At 45.1% G+C, this 22,038-nt stretch overlaps 1 protein-coding gene across 2 annotated transcripts in view; it reads left to right on the top strand.

Moving 5' to 3' along the window:
* Nucleotides 1-22,038, top strand: part of fhip1aa (FHF complex subunit HOOK interacting protein 1Aa) — a 29,042-nt gene that overhangs the window by 4,618 nt on the left and 2,386 nt on the right. The window contains exons 2-12 of one of the 2 annotated variants that reach the window (XM_053419196.1): nt 5,761-5,821; nt 7,813-8,045; nt 13,066-13,734; nt 16,221-16,379; nt 16,501-16,587; nt 17,025-17,192; nt 18,059-18,138; nt 18,235-18,437; nt 19,139-20,131; nt 20,381-20,559; nt 20,862-20,982. In XM_053419196.1, the coding sequence (XP_053275171.1) occupies nt 7,938-8,045; nt 13,066-13,734; nt 16,221-16,379; nt 16,501-16,587; nt 17,025-17,192; nt 18,059-18,138; nt 18,235-18,437; nt 19,139-20,131; nt 20,381-20,559; nt 20,862-20,982 (2,767 nt within the window). In that variant the 5' untranslated portion in view covers nt 5,761-5,821; nt 7,813-7,937. The remainder of the gene's footprint in view (nt 1-5,760; nt 5,822-7,812; nt 8,046-13,065; nt 13,735-16,220; nt 16,380-16,500; nt 16,588-17,024; nt 17,193-18,058; nt 18,139-18,234; nt 18,438-19,138; nt 20,132-20,380; nt 20,560-20,861; nt 20,983-22,038) is intronic. The other variant, XM_053419198.1, reaches the window with a different exon arrangement.

The following is a 22,038-nucleotide window of genomic DNA, read 5'->3' as shown; positions in this document are numbered from 1 at the left end:
AGAGACATGTGTAGTGTGGAGTTTCAGGAGGGAGCCGAGAGTATCTGCCCCCGAGGTGGCAGAGGTCATGTGTTCAGTGACAATGACTGGTAATACCCATAGAGTTACCATTACAATGATGCACACATATCACTAATCGTGTTTTTTTTGTTTAAAGGCTGAGTCTAATACATCAAGACATGGTTGTGATGTTGCTCTGGGCTCTTTGGGTCAGCAGGCACTCAAAAAAGGTCTTTGAGAAATATTTATTTGACGTGTACTTTGAGTTTTTAGTTTTGTCCATGTCCCATCTGCTCACATGCAGGAGGCGGGGCTTATGACCAATACTGCAGCCAGCTACCAGCAGGTGATGGAGATGCTTTGGCCTCCCTTCAGGGGAGCTGGCAGGTCGTCCATCCTTATATGGGTGCACCTTTGGTTGGAGGAAGATATCTCAATTAGATTGCTTTGAACTCCTTGGATTCCTTGTCCCCCGAGGATGAATGCTCATTATATTGGTGGTGGATTAACTTTTCCTCTAGTAGGGTGCGAGATAAAATGACATGACTAAAAAGTTATTAGATGAATTTATTAAATTCGGTTGAAACATGAATTTCCCCCTCAGGATGAATTGAAGTTTCAATTTGACTGTGTTATCAAGTAAAATGTTTCATTTCAAAGTAAAGCTTTGGTTTCTTTCCAAACACCCAGAGTTTGTATTCACATTTCCCTTTACCTCATTATTGCTAATCAGGAAGTGTTTTGAAGTTGAAATGTAATGAATATAGAAAATATTCCACATTAAAATGCATGGAGAGCCTGGTAGCATGTGGATGTTAGCATTTAGCTAAAAGTTGCACCAATAGGGCTTTTGACTCTTTAGGCAAATACATTGTTGTCAGTTGTTTGTGTGATCAGCACATGGAACTCGTGGGTTACTCCCTGGGAAGTGGTGAGGGAAAATCAATACACAACATACATCTACTGTTAATGCACTGACTCGTGGATACAGTGGAGAATTATGTCAGACTTGCAGGAAGCCGTCTTAATGGCCCCTGTCTGGAGGGTAAAGCTCTTCACTGGAGACTGAACTCTTCCTACAGATCTGCAACATTTGGAGTTAGCTGCTCAACTTTGATCTTAGCAATGATCGAGGATAAGGGCTGTTGTGTCTGTTGCATGTGTGGCCTGTATCTACTCTATCCACTCCTCAGTGGTTTAATAAAGGTTTATCTTTCCTCTCAGTGTCTCTGGTGTAGCTGTGTTTATTACCAGGCCGTAATGAGGTAGCTGGTAGTGTTGTCACATTGTGTGTGTGTGTGTGTTTGAGTTGTGTTTCGAAGTCTTTGTGTCTGTGGGCAGATACAAACCACAGTGCAGGACACGGCCAAGGAATTTGACAGGTGTGTATTTGATACCGAGTGCTGATGAGTACTGATCAACATGTTGATATACAGCTGGTGCGGCTCCATTGCAAGTCTCTAGTTGACCTGCAAACCCCCCCCCCCCTTGTCCCCACCGGCTGTTCTGTGTGTCTCTGTGATAATGAGCCTCTTCTCGTGATCACTGAGCAACATGGTGGGAGCAGCCTGTTTCTGGAACCAGTTCCCAGCTGAGCACAACAGCCCACACCCTGTTAGCCTTCATGTGAAAATCCACAGACGTGCAGCATGGAGCAACACTATCTGCTTACACAATCACAGCCTTATCTCACAAGCTGGTCCCAGTCGTTATTCAGCACCTGTCGGGCTGGTGCTAGCTGCGTCCTTCAGAGACCATGACGGCCTCTTGAAGGTGGAAACCAGCACAGAGACCTCGGACCGAGACACATGCCTCTTCGTTCACGCTTCTCACTTCCTGCATGTTCTCAGCTGGCCAGGCATTGTTAGCATAGCTGCGTGCTGTGTAGATCAGAGACTGTATGGAAATGGTGGCAGCCGTGTTGTGTTTGCAGTGTTTGTGTTACCTGAAGGACGAGTAGAAAAGAAGAAGAGCAGGTAGTGGGCGAAGATTAACCAGCAAGTACAGCTGTAGCCATCTGGCTTTCTCACCATGGAGAGGCCCACATAGTGTGTAGCTTATAATACTTTCAGGTTATTATTAAGCATGATCACATTAGTGTTTTGATTCACTCTCTGAGCTCTTATAGATTAAATATGTGGCATCGCAAGCAGCTGTTCTAAGCAGAAAATATTTTTTATTTCCCACAGCAGATTGGTGAGACCAAGGCCAGAGCCAAAAAGACAGTGACAGTAAAAGTGTGATTGTAAATAATAATTGAATAGTTAATAATTAATTCCAATGACGCTCAGTGGTTCCTGGGTCAGTAAGTGACCTACCATTTGCTAACTAGTCATATTGGCTTAAAACATAATATTTACATCTTCAAAACTTGATTCAACTGCCACCAATTGGCAAAATACGGTTATTCCAGGTTTATCTAAGCTTCTGATCATTTTTGGAAACAATCAAGAATTAGAATTAAGACATTACCACTTAATACATTTTGCTCAAAAACAAATTGACCAGAGAACCTTAAAAAACTCAAATGATAGAAAATAATGAAGGAACTGATGATGGTTAAAGTCAGAATAAATGAAAAGTGTAAATCATTTGGGTGAATTATATCTTTTAATTTATTTTCTTAATAACTTAATGTTTTGAGATATTTTTGTTGTAAATATTCAGGATAAAAAAATCAGCTGTCATGTCCATGTCACAGTTTTGAACCTGAGTTCAGTTTGAGTCCCTCCTGACGATGACTGATCTGACACGGTGGTCACTGCCCTGCGATGGGAATAATAGATGTAGATAAGAAAATCAGTGGCTTTTCCCTTCCTGCTGTGTTGTTGGATGAAGGCTATAAATAGTCACAGCAGACACTATCTGGCTCCTCAATGACTTCACCTGTTTGAACTAAATATTTCAGCAGCTGGTATCACTTCAATGGGCCTGCTGTTCACATGGTTACCACCATTGCTGCCACCAGGCGACTGTACATTTCTCAATGGACCTAATGCTTCATCTGAGACAGATTTGAATGACTGGCTGTTCTGAAATGAGTTTTTCATCATATCTGCCTGTGAACCTGAGGTTAGAGACTCCTGTTAGGCAAGAAAGATGATTCTCTAGTCTGAGTGAAGGGTGTGGCCCGCCTCGGGGCTGTTTGCCCAGACCACACCTGTGTGTAAGAAAAACCTGTGGATGACAGAAAGCTGACAATGCAAGAAACCAGTTCAGAAAAACAAGGAGGGGTCTCCCAAAAGGCAAACATTCCTTTTTCTCAGTTTCGGACCGTGTTTGCTCCTGGACCTGAATTCTTCTGAAGAAAAGAGAAACACACATAAAGGCTGTGATGTCGTTTTGTCCTGATGTTTACCTTGGGAGTGAGGAGACGAGAGCATGTTATTACACAACCTCACCACTGAAACCATTCCCACTGAATAGAATTAGGGAAATCTCCTATTTCATAATAGTCATAATTAATTTCACCGATTTAGAAATAGTGTTTTCAATTTCAGCAGATAATTAATTGTAACAGTTCCAGGATATTATCTAATTAATGATGAGCCAAACATTTATTTAATTCATTTTGGCATTTAAACGCTTATATTAAATTTGTATAAGAATATTATTATTATTGTATGAATAAATAGAAAAAATTGCAAAATAATTTTAATGGGCAATGGAATTTATTGATATAATAATATTAATACATATATTGTTACAATTAAATAGCCGCCAATTAAACTTTTATCCTATCTGAAAATAAATAACTGGATGCAAAGTAAGGATGATGATTTTGTTCAGGTATTTGAAAGGTGCATTTATTTTCCCATATCCCTGTTGCTTCGTTCTTTGTTTAATTCAATCAACTCCCTTTTGAAAAGAGGAACCTTATGTTTGTGAAGCAGAGGAGGCCACAGACACCACAGTGGCTGCCGGCTGGCAAATCATGGTCGTCCTTAGGAAACAGCTCAAGTTCTCCAAACATGCATCTTGCCAGCCACCGGGGTTTGGCTGAGGATTGCTTCAGAAGCCGTGGCTGGCACAGTGTTGTCCCATGGGAGGTGGGCTGCAGAGTGTTTGATGGGCAGTGCCCCTACAAGGCTCCGAGTCATTAGGGTCTCAAAGGAAGGAAGCAATCAGAAACAGCACGGAGGCTACAGAGCCAGTATCAAGATGGCCGTGGATCGACCATAAGGACCTGTTGCAGACGTTAGGACCTGCTCAACCCGGACTGACCCGCCCTGGGCAAAGGTGTTGGTCATTTTCACCGTATGACACCTGAACATCAGAATAGCACAGGAACATAAATGACATTTAAACTGCAACTTTCAAGATAAACCTTAAGTTTGATCTATTTCAAACAATCTTTATAAAAACCTTTGAGGCAAACTGTTTATTCACTGAGGGAAATCTTCTGGTTTCCTCTGCTCTGTTGATTGTGTCTCTGTCTTGAGATGGGGAGACAACAAATATGTGTAATTATCAAATTACCGTAATTGGATAATTGGAAGTGAGCAAATAAGGAGAATCCAGGCACGCACACATGAAACTCCTTTCTCCTGTAAACCTTCAAATGGCAAGAAACGACTTCAGCACCAACTCGGATTCGCTCAAAAGACGGATTCTCAGCAACCTATATTTTGACTTTCCTCTCTGGCTCTATTCAGGTTATTTTGGGCAAGTGGAGCAGTGTCTTCTGGGTAAGGTTTGGCTCACATGCTGGGTGTGACACATCATGACAGCACATACAGAGGAGAACACAATGTGGGTCACGACTTCGATCACCAGGCCTTCACGGGATGAGCCGGAAAATAATTGTATTCCTCAAAAACAAGTGGCTGTATTATCAGATGCTGGCACTTTCATTTAATGGGTTCTTTAATCCAAGTCTTGACCCTGATTGGCTGGTGGTCAAAGGCCAAACTATACAGCCCCTAATGAGGCATATTTGAGGGAAGGTGTATTGTTGTGTGAGAGCAGCTGATCCGTTCTTATATCAGATTAATACTTGAAGTCAAGCTTTGGAGCAGTGGGGTCTTTCTCCATCAGTTGCAGCGGTTTCAAGTTCTGAGCTCCTGCTGTCCACGTGCAGATTTACCCTGAACACATGCATGTGCAGTATATCGCACTGCAAAGGGAAAGATAGCACGTGTTTGATGACTCCTCTGTAGCACACTCACCCACGCACATCCACTCCCTCCATCTGTCTCGCCCCGCTCTGTTTACACGACATCACGCGTCTTCTCCAACAATCTGACTTTTTTTGAATTGTCGCCGGTCAAAACGGCAAACTATTTTTAATTCATTGTACATTTTAAAAAGCCGCTCTCTGGCGTTGTGTGACCGATTCCCATGGTCTCTCCCAGCTGAGCAGGGCACCAATGGCGTCTCAGCACTAATTGGAAGGGACAATAGTGTTATTCTCCTGGGGAGCCGGCATCATGAGGATGGGATGTTGATGTTGGATTCCTGCAGAAACGCTAGCAGCTGACATGCGACTGGTTTTTCATGCATGTGCAGTCTGCTGCTGTCCTTTTTCCTCCCACCTCCTTTTCTGTAGACTTGTACTCACCCTGCCTTTCCCCTGCTACCCCCTCCCTCCTCATGCTCCCTCCTCCCTCGCTCCCTCCTCCGCTCAAGATCCATCCAAGTGGCGTTCGGAACAGCTTACTCATATCCAGTCACTTCCCACCATGCCTCGCCTCTCGCACGGACACTCGCTCCCCGGCTGCCTCCTGACATGTCTTCATATCTCCTTTTGAATTACAACAGGACAAGAATGAGGTCTTCAGCCGCTTAGAGATCTGTCCCAGTTTAAGATGGTTCAGCGGAGGTAAGAATCCAATCACACACACTCTCTCACACTCACACACACACACACACACTCACACACAGTTGGACACATTGTCCACGCTGCTCTTACATTCCATCTGAAGAATCCAACCAGCCGCTACTCTCGGCTGTAAGTGAAAGCAGATGGTGAGAGTTCGACTCGGTGCCTCGTTCTACCAGAGCTCTGCCCCAGCACCACAGAAACATCCCCAGCAGCCACATAGTGAAGTTTGAAGACGGGGGATGGGCTGTGATTGGTCAGGAGGCGGTTTTAGGGGCAGGGTCTACCAGTTTTTAATCTGGTTGTGTGGTGTTTAGCAGCTGCTGTTTGTTCTACGGTTTATCCCCTGGTGGCGGAATGACTAACACTGTATCATGCCTGTTTAACTTTGTCGTGATGTGTTGTTAGTGACACAGACTTTTAATTGTCGTTGTTTAACTCCACTGTGGGTTACTGGGAAGTTTGTTTTGGCTCAATGACTCTGGTGTGATCACCAGTTTGGTTCAGACTGGAATAACTACAGGAAGGATTGCCATAGGATTTAGTAAAGACATTCATTGTCTCCAGAGGATGAAACCTCCTGACTAAAGATTTCAATTCAGCACCAAAAAGAAGCGGAAACCCTTTTTTTCTTTTTAGCAAAATATCTCCAGTATGACACTGCCAAGAAGTTTCATACAGAGATTCATGGTTCCCAGAAGAGGAATCACACAAACTTAGAATTTCCAGACTTTACATCTCATGTCACTAGCACAGAGTGTTCAGTTATTTGTTTTGTTTTGAAAGTCCATGATTGGATTGGAACATAATGTGGCTGTGTTTGTTTATGTTTATGTTGTGTGTGTGTGGGGGGGATAGCTCATTCTTATGCTGGTGTAAATGAGGATCCTAATAAGGAAATAAAAGAAGTAAAAGCTGTGAGCATGGTAGTCGAGTCTCAGACACTTGAGCTATCCAACAAATGAAACGATTTATGTATTAATTTGTCACTAATTATCAATAAATAATGTCTGATTTGAATTAATCCAGTAAAACAAACAAGTTGTTACCACAACTGTAGTCTGTTACTCTCTGTTTTTGTGAAATTGATTCGATCTCATGTTATTTCCAGATACACTATTCATTTCAAACTGTAGTGATACTCATCACTATTATCAACTGTTTGCAAGCAGAGACAAGTCCCATCCTGTCGTCCTCCTTCCTGACGAGCAGGCGTGTGCTTGGAGACATGTTATAGCCGAGAGCTGGATTTTCAGTTTCAGCTCCACATCATCTCATATCAACACGGTTACTCCAAATAAAACCTCTTTCCACTCATGTCCTCTCCAAGGAAAACAACAACTTAGTTCCTCTTGGCAGGGAGGAAGTTGGCATCCCCCAAATTTCCATGGTGCTGATGTGAGTGTTGGAACTGATCTCTAAAGCTGCCCAAGGGCTATTTTCATCTAAAATAATATATATATATATTTTTCATCAAAACAAGCAAAGTGAGCAGTGCAGATTTCGCCTGGCTACCGAGTGCAGGAATTCAAGAAAATCACAAACCACAAGCCTGAGAACACCAAACTATCAAGCTTCAGCCTGGGAAGTTCACACCCAGTCGCTGTTCGGCTTCTGATGTCAGAGGAGATGTCTGTGTAATGAGAGGGACGTCGGGGGGGCCTGCAGGAATCTCCTCCGGGCGTCTGAGATATTCCAAAAGTCATTGGACGGCTCGGTCCGAAGTCCAGAGCGCAGCAGGCAACTCTCTGAGCCTCAGTGGAGCCAGAGGCGTCTCATCTGAGTCACCTGACTTCTGTTATTGTTCTCCTTCCTGCATGCCTGTCATAGCTGCTGTCTGGCCACGCAGAGGGAGAGAGAGGCAGAGAGGCAGAGGGAGAGAGAGAGAGCGCTGCGCTGAAATCTCCACATTGATATCTCACAGCTGTTATTTTCAGATTCAACTTGTTATGGTTCTGTGTGTCATGATGTCTTCTCTTCTGGCTCCTCAGGTCCCCTGTGATTATTCCTCCTTCTGTGGTTATGGTTGCGCCCAGCGAGCATTCAGGAACATCCTCCTCCTCCTCCTCCTCCCCCCGCCTATGACATGGTTTAACCCACAAATGATCCGGTCACCATGATGGCCTCCATGGTTGCCAATGGAAGCCGAGACGGGCAGTCTCTGGTGTTGAAGGGGGTGGATCCAGAGACCTGCATGATTGTTTTCAAGAACCACTGGGCTCAGGTAAATGCACAGAACTGAAATAGATCTAAGGTTTACGCTTCAAAAACCAAAACCACTATAAACTGAATAAGTTATAGAAATATTAAAATTACAATTTGTACCTATAGAGGGAATTATGTGGTTTATCTTTATCGATCTTTTTAATAACATACACCAAGGAGATTGTGAACAAGAATACACATAAACAAGAGGCTGAAGGATCAGGGAAGAACCTGTTTTGGTGCAGATAGGACAATTTCCCATGGAATACCTCATACATCTTGATGGAAACATATTAGGCATATTTAGGGGACTAAAAACTATGAGTGTGTGCTATTTGGTGCAGCTTGATTGAATTACGCGGCCTGTTGGGCCTTGGTGGAGGTATGTGCTCTACTGAGCGCCAGACTATGAGAACAGTTAGAGCGTGTAACTCCAAGTGAAACCACAAATTGTCATTTTTGCACATTTCTTTTAGCTGAGCTAATTTCCTCCTATTTCAAACTTCCCAACAAGGTGATCAAACAATTCTGAAGACTAAAAGTTGTCTTGCAAACCTTTCCTCCCAGGTTGCATCTGTGTTTGATAAAAGAGATTTTCACTCCCTAGATTTTAAAATTTTAACTTTTTAAAGTATAACTATGATGAGGTATAACTATCCAGTATCTTTTATTTACCTTCCAAATCCATGAATGAGATCAGACCACCAGTTTACAAAGATCACGTCAGCATCAGTGAATACAATGAGTGCAGGTTGTTCACATTGAGCTTATGCAGACAGTAAAGAAACTGACCAGCTCACTCCAGTCCCAACAAACAGCAGTGTGGTCCTAGCCAGTGGAATCTTGGCAGCGTGGAGCCGCCTGTCTCAGATGTTTGTCTGTTTGCAGCAGCGTCTGTGCCTGTTGACCCCTGTGGGACCTGGCAGCCGGCTTTCCTGCTCCTCCCACTTTGAGATGAACACATGTTACACACTGAACACGCTGCAGCTGTGATACTGGCCAGGCATTGATGGGAGAGAAGCGTGTGTCTGTGGCTGTTGAGTGTGTTTACGTCAACATTAGAGGCTGTCAGTGGTGGGTCTGCCCCTCCTGTCAGTGGTGGGTCTGCCCCTCCTGTCAGTGGTGGGTCTGTCCCTCCTGTCAGTGGTGGGTCTGTACCTCCTGTCAGTGGTGGGACCGGACCTCCTGTCAGTGGTGGGTCTGTCCCTCCTGTCAGTGGTGGGTCTGCCCCTCCTGTCAGTGGTGGGACCGGCCCTCCTGTCAGTGGTGGGTCCGTACCTCCTGTCAGTGGTGGGTCCGTCCCTCCTGTCAGTGGTGGGTCCGCCCCTCCTGTCAGTGGTGGGTCCGTCCCTCCTGTCAGTGGTGGGTCTGCCCCTCCTGTCAGTGGTGGGTCTGCCCCTCCTGTCAGTGGTGGGTCTGCCCCTCCTGTCAGTGGTGGGTCTGCCCCTCCTGTCAGTGGTGGGACCGGACCTCCTGTCAGTGGTGGGACCGGCCCTCCTGTCAGTGGTGGATCCGTCCCTCCTGTCAGTGGTGGGTCTGCCCCTCCTGTCAGTGGTGGGTCTGCCCCTCCTGTCAGTGGTGGGTCTGTCCCTCCTGTCAGTGGTGGGTCTGTACCTCCTGTCAGTGGTGGGTCCGTCCCTCCTGTCAGTGAGCCGGCTCCGTGGGGGTGTTCACTGCTAAACTCCACTTTGTTTTTGTGTCAAGTTTGGAACTGGACAAGATTGTAGGGATGAGTTGTGTTATATTTGATCATGATGTGAGTTTAATGTCTGTGCATAAGCTCCTTGTTAAACTCAATAAACCTGATAAACATGTATGTGTGCATGTATGTGCTCAAACATGCAACTTACAAAAGTGAGATTCAGAAATGTAAAGGCCTCCAGTTCACTCCCACTGAGAATAAACACTTTGAATATTTGTTTTTAATCAATTCAGGATTTTCCCATGAGGATGAACATATGGAATTTCAAGAATGTCTCACCAGGTGGTGAACTCTTTAGCAGGATAATGACACCATGTGACGTCTGTGACCCAACCCGACCTTATGAACATGATAATTCCAGAGAGATGCAGAAACTTCACAGTAGCACCACAGATTCTGCACATGGAGGAGATGACATCATTAGATTATGGAGCATCATTTTCTTTCTCACAGATTAATGAGGGAACACCGAGCGGCCCTAACTCCTGAACACCAAATTCAGATTAATACCAGATGTGTAGAATACAAATATGATGGTTTAAAACTTTGCTAATTAAATAACTAATTTGATTAATTTGGAGGAAAGTTACTGGTCTTGTAAACTCAATGACTCAATTTACGCTAAAGCCCCCCACCCGGAGAAGATAATCTGATTAGGTTGAGACGTGCTTTCTTGCAACAACAAATAAAACAGTTGACTAAAAGTAAATTCCAGCTAAACTCTGCTTGAGTTGACTTTGATCCTTCACATGGGGACAGAAGTTGGTGTAGCCTGAAATAACCGAGAGTGGGTCGTCTTAGCTTCTGACTGAGCAGCAAAACACCAGAGAACTCCCAGTTCCCACTTCCAGATTAGATTTTGTTTGTGTTTTTCCCTTGAGGCGAAGTGACTGCACAGCTCCACTCCTACAGACTCTCATTTCCCTGCTTAGTTAATCTGTAGCCTGATAAGACTCCTCTTGACTTTGGTTTCAGTTCGGAAAAAAAGCCTTGACATCAGAGTCACCGGGTTGTAAGTGATATCGGCCTCGTCTCTCTCCAGCTCTGCCGGCTTCACGGCTGAGAGATAAGCTTTACGTTCATTTGCTCCGTCTTATCTGCGGCTAACAGAGTTCATGGTGTTTGCTCTGACGTGCAAAGTGATCGGTGCGTTGCAGAGGCTGCCAAAAATAAAGCTATAGACAGAATCTATAGTGGGTGTGTGGGCAGCTTGCTACTTGTCAGTGTGGCTCTGCAGAATTTCTGACTCATTCCATTTATGGTTAATATCACGTTGCCGGCAGTAAATCTGTCAGTTTATGAATGTGGATCTGTTCAGTGACACGTAGAAACCTCTTCAGGCTCGGCTTCAGGTCTCAGACATCAGTCCAAAGAGCAGAAGGAGCCAGACACACACAACTGTTATACAGTGATCGTGTAGTTTTGCTGATTGAAATAACATTTGATCTATTTAATGTAATAAAATCAGAGTGTGAGAAAAAGTTTGAAAAGCTTCCAGGCACTTATACAGGTAGTGGGCCATCTGTGTACTATTTCCAGAAACCTGTGTCTGTGCGTGTCTCTCATATCTCACAACCTGTTCACCTGCTCTGCTTCACACTTGGCTTGTGGCTTGTTAGGGGCCCGAGGAAGTGTAGGATCCAATTTGGTGCGATTTGAAAAATGCAATACGTTTTAATATGAGTAAACCTTGAATAAACAGGCAACCAGCGCTCTGCAGCATCAGGGGCTGGGACTCCTCTTCCTTCCCGTCATGTTTCCGTCAGTGACACCTGACTCGTGGTTCTGTGTACTGAGTCGCGCTTCACTGAACTTTGGAGAAACCGGTTTCTTTGTTCAGCAGCGTCGGACTGAGTCCCGCAGACGGGTTTAGAAAGGACACTGCACTAGTGAGGATTGGATAAGAAAGAAGAATCCAAGACAATGTTACTCTCAGTTTGACCTCATCTGTCTTCAGTCACATTTACAGTCTATCGTGCCCATGGACACCTCAGGGTGCAGACTGGAGGTGTTGGGGATCGAACCGCCATTTGTGTGAACGATCCTCTCCTCCATCACATCATCTGTTGTCTTTCACCTGGGGGACTTTTTGTTGAGCTTGTCCTAGAACTGAAATCAACACCTGGATCCTTTGGTGTTCATTCAGCTTGGTCACATGATCCATGGCCTGGTTAATAATGCAGATTATCAGCTGATCTGACCTTTCCTCAAAACATAAACACTTATCAGCTGCTGCTTTGGAAACAACATGTTTCATGAATGATTAACCTTCACCTTGTGTGAGGCTGACCTCAGTCTTGTCAGCATTGAACAAGCAAGCAGCTTAAGACCACCGTCCATAAGTCCACTGAGTCCCTGTCTGATCCCCAGACCTGGCCCCTTCCTGTCACTTCAGGAGCAGCTGGAGATCCTGGACTGGACAGACCCCCGGGGCCTCAGGCCTCTGGGTCAGGCCCCATCGGGCCCAGGCAGGGATTAGAACTCAGATCTCTTGTTTCCATCAGCCGGGCCCAGCTCTCTTGTGCACAGTCGGTTATTGTCATGGCAGCAGCAGACTGGGGACACTGGCTCCTTTATTGTGAGTCTGGTTTCTATGCAGCGGACACACAAGGGAGGGACCTGACTCACAAAGGACTGTTTCACTCTGTGCTGCCAAACTGAGTTGATCTGCACTGTGCTGCGGGTTTTATACACCTCATCGTTTGTTGACACTTATCCTGTCAGGAAAAATATAATTTAACATGGTTTAAAAACTCTATACAAATAAGATCTTGTAATGCGGTTAAACGTTTAATAAATATGTAATAAGTAATACTCAAGAATTATGAAGTAATGTTTATAAAAATATGTATTTCACTGCTCATGCTAACCATCAGTCAACAGTGGGACATCAAGACACACGTCAAATAAAACTCTGACCCTTACAAACAGGTTTTTGTTTTAAAATTGTTGTAAATTTGAGTTCACTTTTTAAATATTGAAGTATATCAATATAGCACCTACCAGTAACATTTATACAATAGTCAAAAACAACAAAGTAAATGTGGTTATCATTCTCACCAGTTAAACTGAATTAACTTGTTTTTTACATATTCACAAAAAGAGATACTCACCATAGTTTAGATTTAGGGGTTTTCATTATTTAATCTTTATTATTTTTGGCAAAAGCCCTATTTGGTCATTTATATAAACATTATATCCTTTTCTTAAAATCCACCACTGAAATTGTCTCCTAACATTTCTTGTGTCTTTCTGTTGAGCAGTAGTTGTGATGTATCCCCCTCATTATAACACAGAACTGCACAGACCTGTAATGATCCTCTCGTGTCCTCTGCAGGTGGTGAAGATCCTCGAGAAGCACGATCCCCTGAGGAACACCTCCAGCCTGTCCTCGCTGAGTGTCATCAACCTCAGCAGCGGCCCTCGCTTCGGCCCCGTCCCCGGGGACGAGGCCAACGCGGTGCAGAACTATGTGGAGCACATGCTGTTCCTGCTGATGGAGGAGGAGAGCGGCCAGGCCGGCGCCATGGGCCCCATCCTGGAGTTCGTGGTGATGGAGAACGTGATGGAGCGCCTCTTCGTGTGGAGCCTGCGCAGGGAGTTCACCGACGACATGAAGCTGGAGCAGCTGAAGATGTACGAGATGCTGGTGGGGCAGGCGCACCAGCCGCTGCTGCACCACAAACCCATCCTGCGGCCGCTCATGATGCTGCTGTCCTCCTGCTCGGGCACGGCGGCGCCGGCGGTGGAGGCCGAGCTGGTGCTGCTGCTCAACCAGCTGTGCTGCGTTCTGGCGAAGGACCCCTCGGTTCTGGAGATGTTCTTCCACACCAGCGAGGACCAGGGCGCCACCAACTTCCTCATCTTCTCCCTCCTCATCCCCTTCATCCACAGGGAGGGCACGGTGGGCCAGCAGGCCCGAGACGCTCTGCTGCTCATCATGTCGCTGTCTGCTGAGAACGAGCGGGTGGCCCAACACATCGCAGAGAACACCTTCTTCTGTCCGGTCAGTCTCTTGGGAGGAGTTTCTTCTCCTTCTGTCTTTTCCTTGCTCTCAGTCACTGTGTGGTTTTTAGTACGTCCTCAAACTCAGTGCATCCATCACTATCCTTTAAGGGTCGCGAGGGAGCATGAGGGTTATTGATGATGTTTCTAACATGCGACAGACGCACAAATAAAAAGACAAATATGTCAGGACAAAAAGCAGTACCACACACGTAGAAGACACAGACAAAGATGTTGAGACAGGATTTGGTGATACGGTCCGATGCCGGTGTTGATGGGCTGTAAACAACAACACGTGGGGTGGTGTGGCCTAGGGGGTAGAGTGGTCGTTCTCCAACAAGAGGTTGCCGGTTCAATCCCCACTCTACCCCATCTGCATGCCAGTGTCCTTGGCAAGATACTGAACCCCTAAATGGCCCCTCATAGATGTTGAGTGTACTCATTATAAGTCGCTTTTGACAAAAGCCTCTGCCAAATGACATGTAATGTAATGTGGTCTCTCACCTGCACGCTCTTGAGATCAGTGTGTTGTTGTTGATGTGTGAGAAACGTCTTGTTCTTCCTGTGAGGTCACGGTGCTGCTAACCACTGTACCAACGTGCCAAGCTCAGTCCCTCGTTTGAATTCAAATTCAACCTTTTTGTAAAATGAATAATAATCCCAGTGAGTCCGTGGAATAATTAATCTACCTTGACTTTACTGAGACCCCGTGGGCCGAAATATGCAAATGGCTTCATGGACCCACTCGAGAACAAGGTTGAACCATTTCTGGCATTGAACGTTCCAAATGTCTGGCCTTCATAAGATTATGAGGATGCTCGTGAGCAAATCCCATGTAGAAATTAGCATTTCCCCGCAGCAGCAGACAGAGCAGTGTAAAACATCTTTTGATGCGATGCCAGCCCAATAACAGGAGTGTGTGTTAAATTGGTTCCACTGGCAGACAGCGAGGATAATCCCATAGAGGACGTGTACATCACTGCCACACTAATGATCCACTCGTTTACAGGGAAATTGGACTGAGCTGTTCTAGGCTCTGTTGTTTTTTGGGGGTAATCCCGCCTTGTAAATACTGAGACCTACTTGGTAAAAGAAAGACAAATCATTTTGGCCATTTGGAGGCTTAGTTGACATGAAAGTATTAATTAGGGATCTTATTACCGTTTCATGGTTGTTATCTCACAAGTGCTATCAGCTGTTAAACCTTCTGATGCTCAGATATTTGTTTAAGTTTCTGGAGCTGACCTTTCTGAGGCGTTAATCCTCATGTTTGCTGTTTTAATATGTGAGGAGGAGTTGGGCTGCTGCCGCTGTGCTTTGCATTACATCATCATAACGGTGTAATCATTCACAAAAGTATGTTTCATTGTAGTGAGTCTGTTGTTATAAGTGTGTTGTGTGAACCTGGCAGTAGAGAGTTGTGTATAAACTGCCTCATTAATCTGTAATGAAGACCATTATTCTCTCTGTAATCACTTCACATCAGATTATATTTCTATCACATGAGGCTTGTTGTAGAATCAGAGCCAGTTTCTTCAAACCCACAAAGCTCACACTCCTCATGAAATCAAAAAGGGAAGTTTGTTAATCCAATTATATCATAGAAGAAAATGAGATACACCAAAATTAATCTGCATAAAATTCAGCTGTTTATCTCTGGGTGCTCAAAAAGAATCCTCAGATCCTCATGGAGTCCACAAGACTGTTCAGAAAACTGTGCTTCCACTTTCTGCACTTAACTGATCATTAAGTTTAGTTAAGAAAGAGACAAGTACATAGATCTGCATGTATACAGAGTGGAAAAATATGTGAATATCTATATATTAATGGTAGCAGCAATACAACTATATAGAAAAAATGCAGATAACAATATTCAACTCTAACTTCAGATTGGCTTCTATATTTATCATTTTAGTGAAGTCAAGGTAATACTGTGATTATGTTGAGGAGATAAACAGCGAGTCCCATTATAAATAAAGTGAAAAGTTATAGTTTACCATAAAAGAATCATCTTTAACAAGCTGTAACATAAATGTTTCTGTTTTAATGGACTTATAAAAATAGGCTCCGTGATTACTGGTGAATGAATGATTACAATTTAAAGTCTACCGCAGAGCCTGACCGATGTAGTTTTTTACTGATATAAACATTTATATTTTACAGAACAAACAATGTAAAAAAGATGTAAATTAATGTTTAGGTTTTACATTTAAAAAAGGTTCTATATATTTTCTTGTATTTGCATTTTCTTTTCATTTATAGTTGTAAGTTTATGGTTAAATTTGGATTTATCAAGCATCAATAACATTTCTTTGGTCATCACATCTTGGGAATTATTGTATTAGTAAAGTAATGCATCAGTTGAGCTGTTGTCTGGAACCTGAAACAAGTCATGTGATCACTGTTAAAGAGAGCAGTGGTGAAATTGACCATTAATCCCACATCTGCTGGTCACCATGTCTAACGTGTCCCTGTACTTGATATCAGGTTCTGGCCACAGGGCTGAGCGGCCTCTACTCCTCCCTCCCCACCAAGCTGGAGGTTCCCGGTGAAGAGTGGCACGGCCTCCACAGGGAGGACTGGCTCCACATGCCGGCACTGGTCCAGTTCCTCAACTCACTGGAGTTCTGCAACGCCGTCATTCAGGTGAGTGCACGTGACGAGGCTGCGAGCGCATGAGAAACGTATTCACAGGCTGTTACTGGGAGCTGCCTCCTGCTCCACGGCCTTCTCCACTGACCAGTGCCCTGATCTCCACTGTTCCCAGGTGGCCCACCCGCTCATCAGAGACCAGCTGGTCAGTTACATCTACAACGGGTTCCTGGTGCCCGTCCTCGCTCCGGCTCTTCACAAGGTTCGATGCTCCTCCTCCTTTTCCCCTTCACATGCATGCAGATCCTCACGTGGACAAACAAACAGCAGAATCAGATAATATTATATATATATAAGGAAATATTTACTCTAGTCCTCATTAACTTAACTTATTGTAAGAAGAGAGAGGTATAGAAAAAAAATCTGTCTTTAAGCTAAAGAATAACAATAATGATTTATCGTGATATCAACTGATAACTGATAACAAGGACATGGAATATTAAAACCCCAGAACTTTAAATAGTTTAATTGGCTTTCATCTGAAGAATTACACGGATCGATACAGTAATATATGTTTATCTATATATAGGATCAACATGTGGAGGTACATTGTATTTGTTCTGTAAGTCGCCCCTTCATCCCCAGACCCCCCCCTCCCCCACCTATCTCTCACTAATGACTCCTCCCCCCTCTGTGCAGCTGACCCTGGAGGAGGTGATGACCACCACGGCCTACCTGGACCTCTTCCTGAGGAGCGTCTCGGAGCCGGCGCTGCTGCAGACCTTCCTCTCCTTCATCCTCCTCCACCGACACGAGAGCGTCCACATCCTGGACACCCTGGTCAGCCGCATCAACACGCCCTTCCAGGTACGGCTGCAGGACACAAGGACGGACACGTTTCACTCAGATTCAGGAGGAGAAGTGTTTCTTAGGTTTTAAAATGACTCCATTGGGCGAGTACTGCCACGGTAGTAAAACCAGCTGATCTCAGCAGTTTAAAGCAAACGTCGGGACGTCTTGTTCAAATACTTTAGTAGAACTGAAGCGTGGAGATGAATAAATCATGTGCTCTTCTCGTGGCTCTTTGACTGTGTAAATGTCTCGGGGAGTTCCCTCAGCAGCACTGACACGCCCGCAGCTCCGTGGAAAATAACAAACCTCTTCAGTCGTCACCGCTTTTTGATGTCGAGCCAAAGATAAACATTGACTAACATGCAAATATTATATATCACGCTTTTCTGTTTGCTTTTACCTTTACATCTTTCTCAGCAGTGAAGTAGTTACTTTAGCTTCATGTTGTAAGAGACGTCAGTTTTAAAAGTGGTGGAGCTCAGACTGAAGGGAAAACTTATTATGTTCTGAATATGATGTTATTTCAACCTGTCGGCTCATGATTCCTCTTCATTACTCGTTAACCTGTTTATATCATTTTCATTAAATATGATCCCTATTTAACCCTCAATTAATTCATCTTTTTGTTTCTAAAATACCAGAAACGAGTGAAAACTGTTAATAAAAATGTCCCGAGTGACATCTTCTGATTTATTTCTTTAGCCAGAATAATAGTAGAATATTTAATCTGTAGTAATTCAAACAACTATCAGAAATCCTAATACTTACCGTCACTTTTCCGTTCAACCGTTTCCTCCGTCATCTGTACTTGTTGTAATGTGTGACGTTGTGTTTACTTGTTGTAATCTGTGACGTTGTGTGTTTTCCACTCTCCTCTCCAGTTGGGCACCGTGTCACTGGCTCTCTTCCGCACTCTGATTGGCTTATACTGTGAAGATGTGATGCTGCAGCTCGTATTGAGGTGAGTGACGAGTTTTCTCTCCCCACCACCCACCGTGCGGACATGTGTTACCATCTCTCTCCCCCCCCCCCCCCCCCCCCCCCCGCCTCTCCCCAGGTACCTGATCCCCTGTAATCACATGATGTTGAGTCAGAGACGCGTGGTGAGGGAGAGGGACTGCTACTCCGTGTCTGCGGCCAAGTTCCTGGCGCTGACGCCGACCTGTTGCACCCCCGACCACAGCCCCCCGCCCCTCCGACAGCTGGAGTCCATCCTCTTCTCCAAGGGGTCAGAGGTCGCGGCTCACACCGACTCCTCAGGTAAGAGGGACTCGACGTTAAAGGAACTATTCGCCTGGTTTAAATCCAGCTCGGTGCTATTTCTCCTCTGATTCAAAGTCTTCGTGATGCTGCTGCGTTTCCCAAAATCTCAGCAATTAACTCTGTGTGTGATGCTCGTATTTACAAAAACAAGACTCGAGTTGTTATAAATAAGAATTATCTATTTACCCACATTGAAAGGAATCCCAGACGGAGCCTGGGAGAAGCTTGGAGGAGCCTGAAAGCTTTAAAATGAAACTGTGCAGCAGGTTTTTACTTTTCACAATCCCATTAGAGTGAGTGGATGTTAGACGTGTTGTGCAGTCAAAACAAACAGAGCACACGACACAGAGGAGGAATATTAAAAGTAACTCACTGTGACAGTTTTGAGGGCCCGACAAATATGGTTTTAATAAAAAGAAAGATTTATTAACCGTGCATTTCCCCAAAATCTGTTGAGACATCTGGTTTGAGGACTGAATCTGTTGATCTGCATATGATTGGGACATAAACGCACAACATGGCTGATGATGAGTATTTTATCAGAATGTGAGATCTCCTGCTGTTCGGCTGTATCACATCACGTCGCCCCCCCCCCCCCCCCCGCTGAGTCGTGTCAGAGTCATTAGTTCTGCTCTGTGGGAGCGCTGCTGCAGGTCGCCAGCTTTTCTCAACATTTTCTATCTGTGTTTCCCTAAAAGAGAAAAAGAGCTTCTCAGAAAAGCACCACGAGAACTCCTGCACCATCGGGTCCGAACTCTACCTGGACGTCAGTTACCTTCATTACCTCTACGACGCCCACCTCGGCATCAGCAGCTGCATCCGGGCCTGCCAGGTGTGGTCGGCGCAGTATGACGGCGAGGACCCCCCCCCTGAGAAGTACCAGCCCGGCGTCCTGGAGGAGCCCTGGCTCAAGAGCCGACAGACCCAGATGGCCCTCAAGAGAGTTCCACAGCCGCTGGCGCCGCGCCCTCGAGTCTGTCCCCCGCCGCCGAGGGCCGAGCCGCCCTCCGTCAACCAGGAGCTGGAGTGGGACGATAGTTACGACGTGTGTCAGATGAAGACGGCAGAAGCTCCAGTGGAGAGTAAACCTCCCCAGCTGCCTGTCTCTGAGCCCCCGAGGCACATCCAGGAGATGAGGAGGACAGCCATCATGCTGGTTAACGGCTCCTACAACGAGGAGAACGAGTTCCAGGACGATGTCATGGTTTACGATCTCGTCGCCAAGAAAGACGCCAGAGAGGTCGAGCATGGGGGGGGCAAGCCCAAGGGGTCGGAGTCAGAGGACGTCCAACCGGGAGCGGGGGAAGTTTCCTTAAAGAATGGATTGAGTTTGACACTTCCAGCCGCTGTGATGGCCGACAACGGCAAGAGCAGCTCGGACACGAAGGCCAAAGTTCAAACGGATTGTAATTCAAACGTCCAAAACACGACCGCCCTGGAGCTGGGCGACGACCTTCTGTCCCAGTACGAGGAGCTCATCCGTACGCTGGACACGCAGGCGGGAGGGAAACCAGTCCAAGCTGACGGAGAGTCGAAAAAGCCAGTCTCACCTCTGGAGGAGGAGGAGGAGGAGGAGATGGATTTCACCTCCTTCTCCGCCGAAACACCAGAGGCCGAGAAAGTACAATTACCGTTTGGGACCAAGTTTCGAAGCGGAAGTTCAAGTAGAAGCCAATCAGTGCCTTTCACAGGTCAGTGACATAATCCTAATAATCCACACTATCAATAAATAATAAAATTTCTCAATATGTTTTATCTTCTAAACTTTTTTGAGGTAGGCTACTGAGAGATAAACAAGGAATGACTTAAATGTGCTCCTCTTAGAATCAGGAGCATGGATGTTGGATGTGTAACCGTGAATTGTGGCCCCCTTTTTGGCCCCTGATGAAAGAATCCTAGATCCGCCTCTGTCAGGTTGTTCACTCCTTGTCTCTGTGCAGGTCCGTTTGTCAGCGTGCTGCTGTCCCGCCTGGAGAACATGCTCTCCAACTCGCTGTACGTCAACCTGCTGCTGACCGGCATCCTGGCTCAGCTGGCCTCCTACCCTCAGCCCCTGCTGCGCTCCTTCCTCCTCAACACCAACCTGGTGTTTCAGCCGACTGTTCGCTCCCTGTACCAGGTAACACAAAGAAAACGTGCTGGGTGTCTGTGTGTGTGTGTGTGTGTGTGACTCCTGAGGCTTGTGCATCATCAAGTCATCAGAGAGATTAGTGAAAGAAGTTGAAACATGCACGTTGCCTTTCAGGAGTAAAAACATTAGGAATGTAAATCACTGTTTGGAATCTGAGCGCTTGTGAGAAAGATGAAGTGAGGACGGCTTTGAAACTGGGATTTCAAAGTTGTTCCCAATAGTTTATTGTTAATGACATTAGTTTAAAAACTGCAGATGTGAATGTAATCCTCTGTTTCTTTATTCCTCAGGTACTCGCCTCAGTGAAGAACCAGATAGAAGAGCTGGCTGCCACCAGGACCGACTTCCCAGAGCTGATCACTGCTGCTCAGCACTGGATGCTGGCCAGGGAGACTTTAATGGCAGCAGCAGGTAACACCCACATAAATGCCTGTGATTGTAATATCACATTCACAGTATTGTATCTTTAAATCCTGAAATGTGCTTTCAAATCATTTCTATGCAACAATATTCACTCAATACTTAGAACCAGGTTTTATTGATGCAAAACAACTGAGCACCTGTGATAAGGGAGTTTGTGGTTGAAGAGAAGAATCACATGTGTGCATCGGTCCAGTTGAAGTCAAGAGGAAATAAAGCAAACTCAAACTCTTCATTCCAGGTGTTAAAGTCCTATGTTAGGAATCACAAATAGAGAAACTCCTGCTCTCACATGCTGGAAAGCCTCGTGTTTTTGATAACAGCACATACATTGTTACATCAATATTTTTTTTATGTAAAACCGTCAGAAATTGCACTTTGGGAAAAAAACAAGCTTTGCAGGATTCAAAAAGCTTCTTATTGTTCGCCTGTTTGAAATGTTGTGAGATGTTGAAACCACATTGCTCGTGTTAAGAAGCTTATCCAGTGAGCAGGTGTTTGGGTCTTAAACAGTTTGACTCATGCTTGTGAGTGTTCTCAACCTCAATCCACTCTAATTCAAACACACACTTGTTTATTCCTGAACATTAATAATTCTCTCACATTCTGCTTCATCTGCTTGTTTTGGGGGATTTTACCTAAATTCCAAACAAGTGTATTTAGACAGCAGAGTATAACACTTCATTAATTATGGCTGCTTGAAAATGAGATTATATTCTTGCTAAATCTTCGGGAAACGTTTCTGTGTCAACACGAAGATTTGTAAACAAACACTTTCCCTGTTTGTTTGTTTGAGTTCCTCGATTCAAAAAACAACATCTGCTTTCATCACCGGTCGGCGCTCGGGCTCCTGTTGGGAACCAGCATAAATTCCACTTGATTTTGTTAAGTCATGTGTCTTCCCAGTTGAGCAACCGCCTCGGCTAAGCCCCAGAGTTTTCGGGCTGGGGTTTGAACTGGTCTCCCTGCTGGTTTCCCGACTTTTAAGAGCTGCAACGCTGGAAGTGTGTTTGTGGAAGGATGAGAAGGAAAGACCAAAAAGAGGGG

The sequence above is a fragment of the Pleuronectes platessa genome, chromosome 3, assembly GCF_947347685.1.
Source record: "Pleuronectes platessa chromosome 3, fPlePla1.1, whole genome shotgun sequence".
NCBI lineage: Eukaryota > Metazoa > Chordata > Actinopteri > Pleuronectiformes > Pleuronectidae > Pleuronectes > Pleuronectes platessa.
Note: the sequence above shows the minus strand (reverse complement) of the source record. Positions and strands in the feature narration are given on the sequence as shown.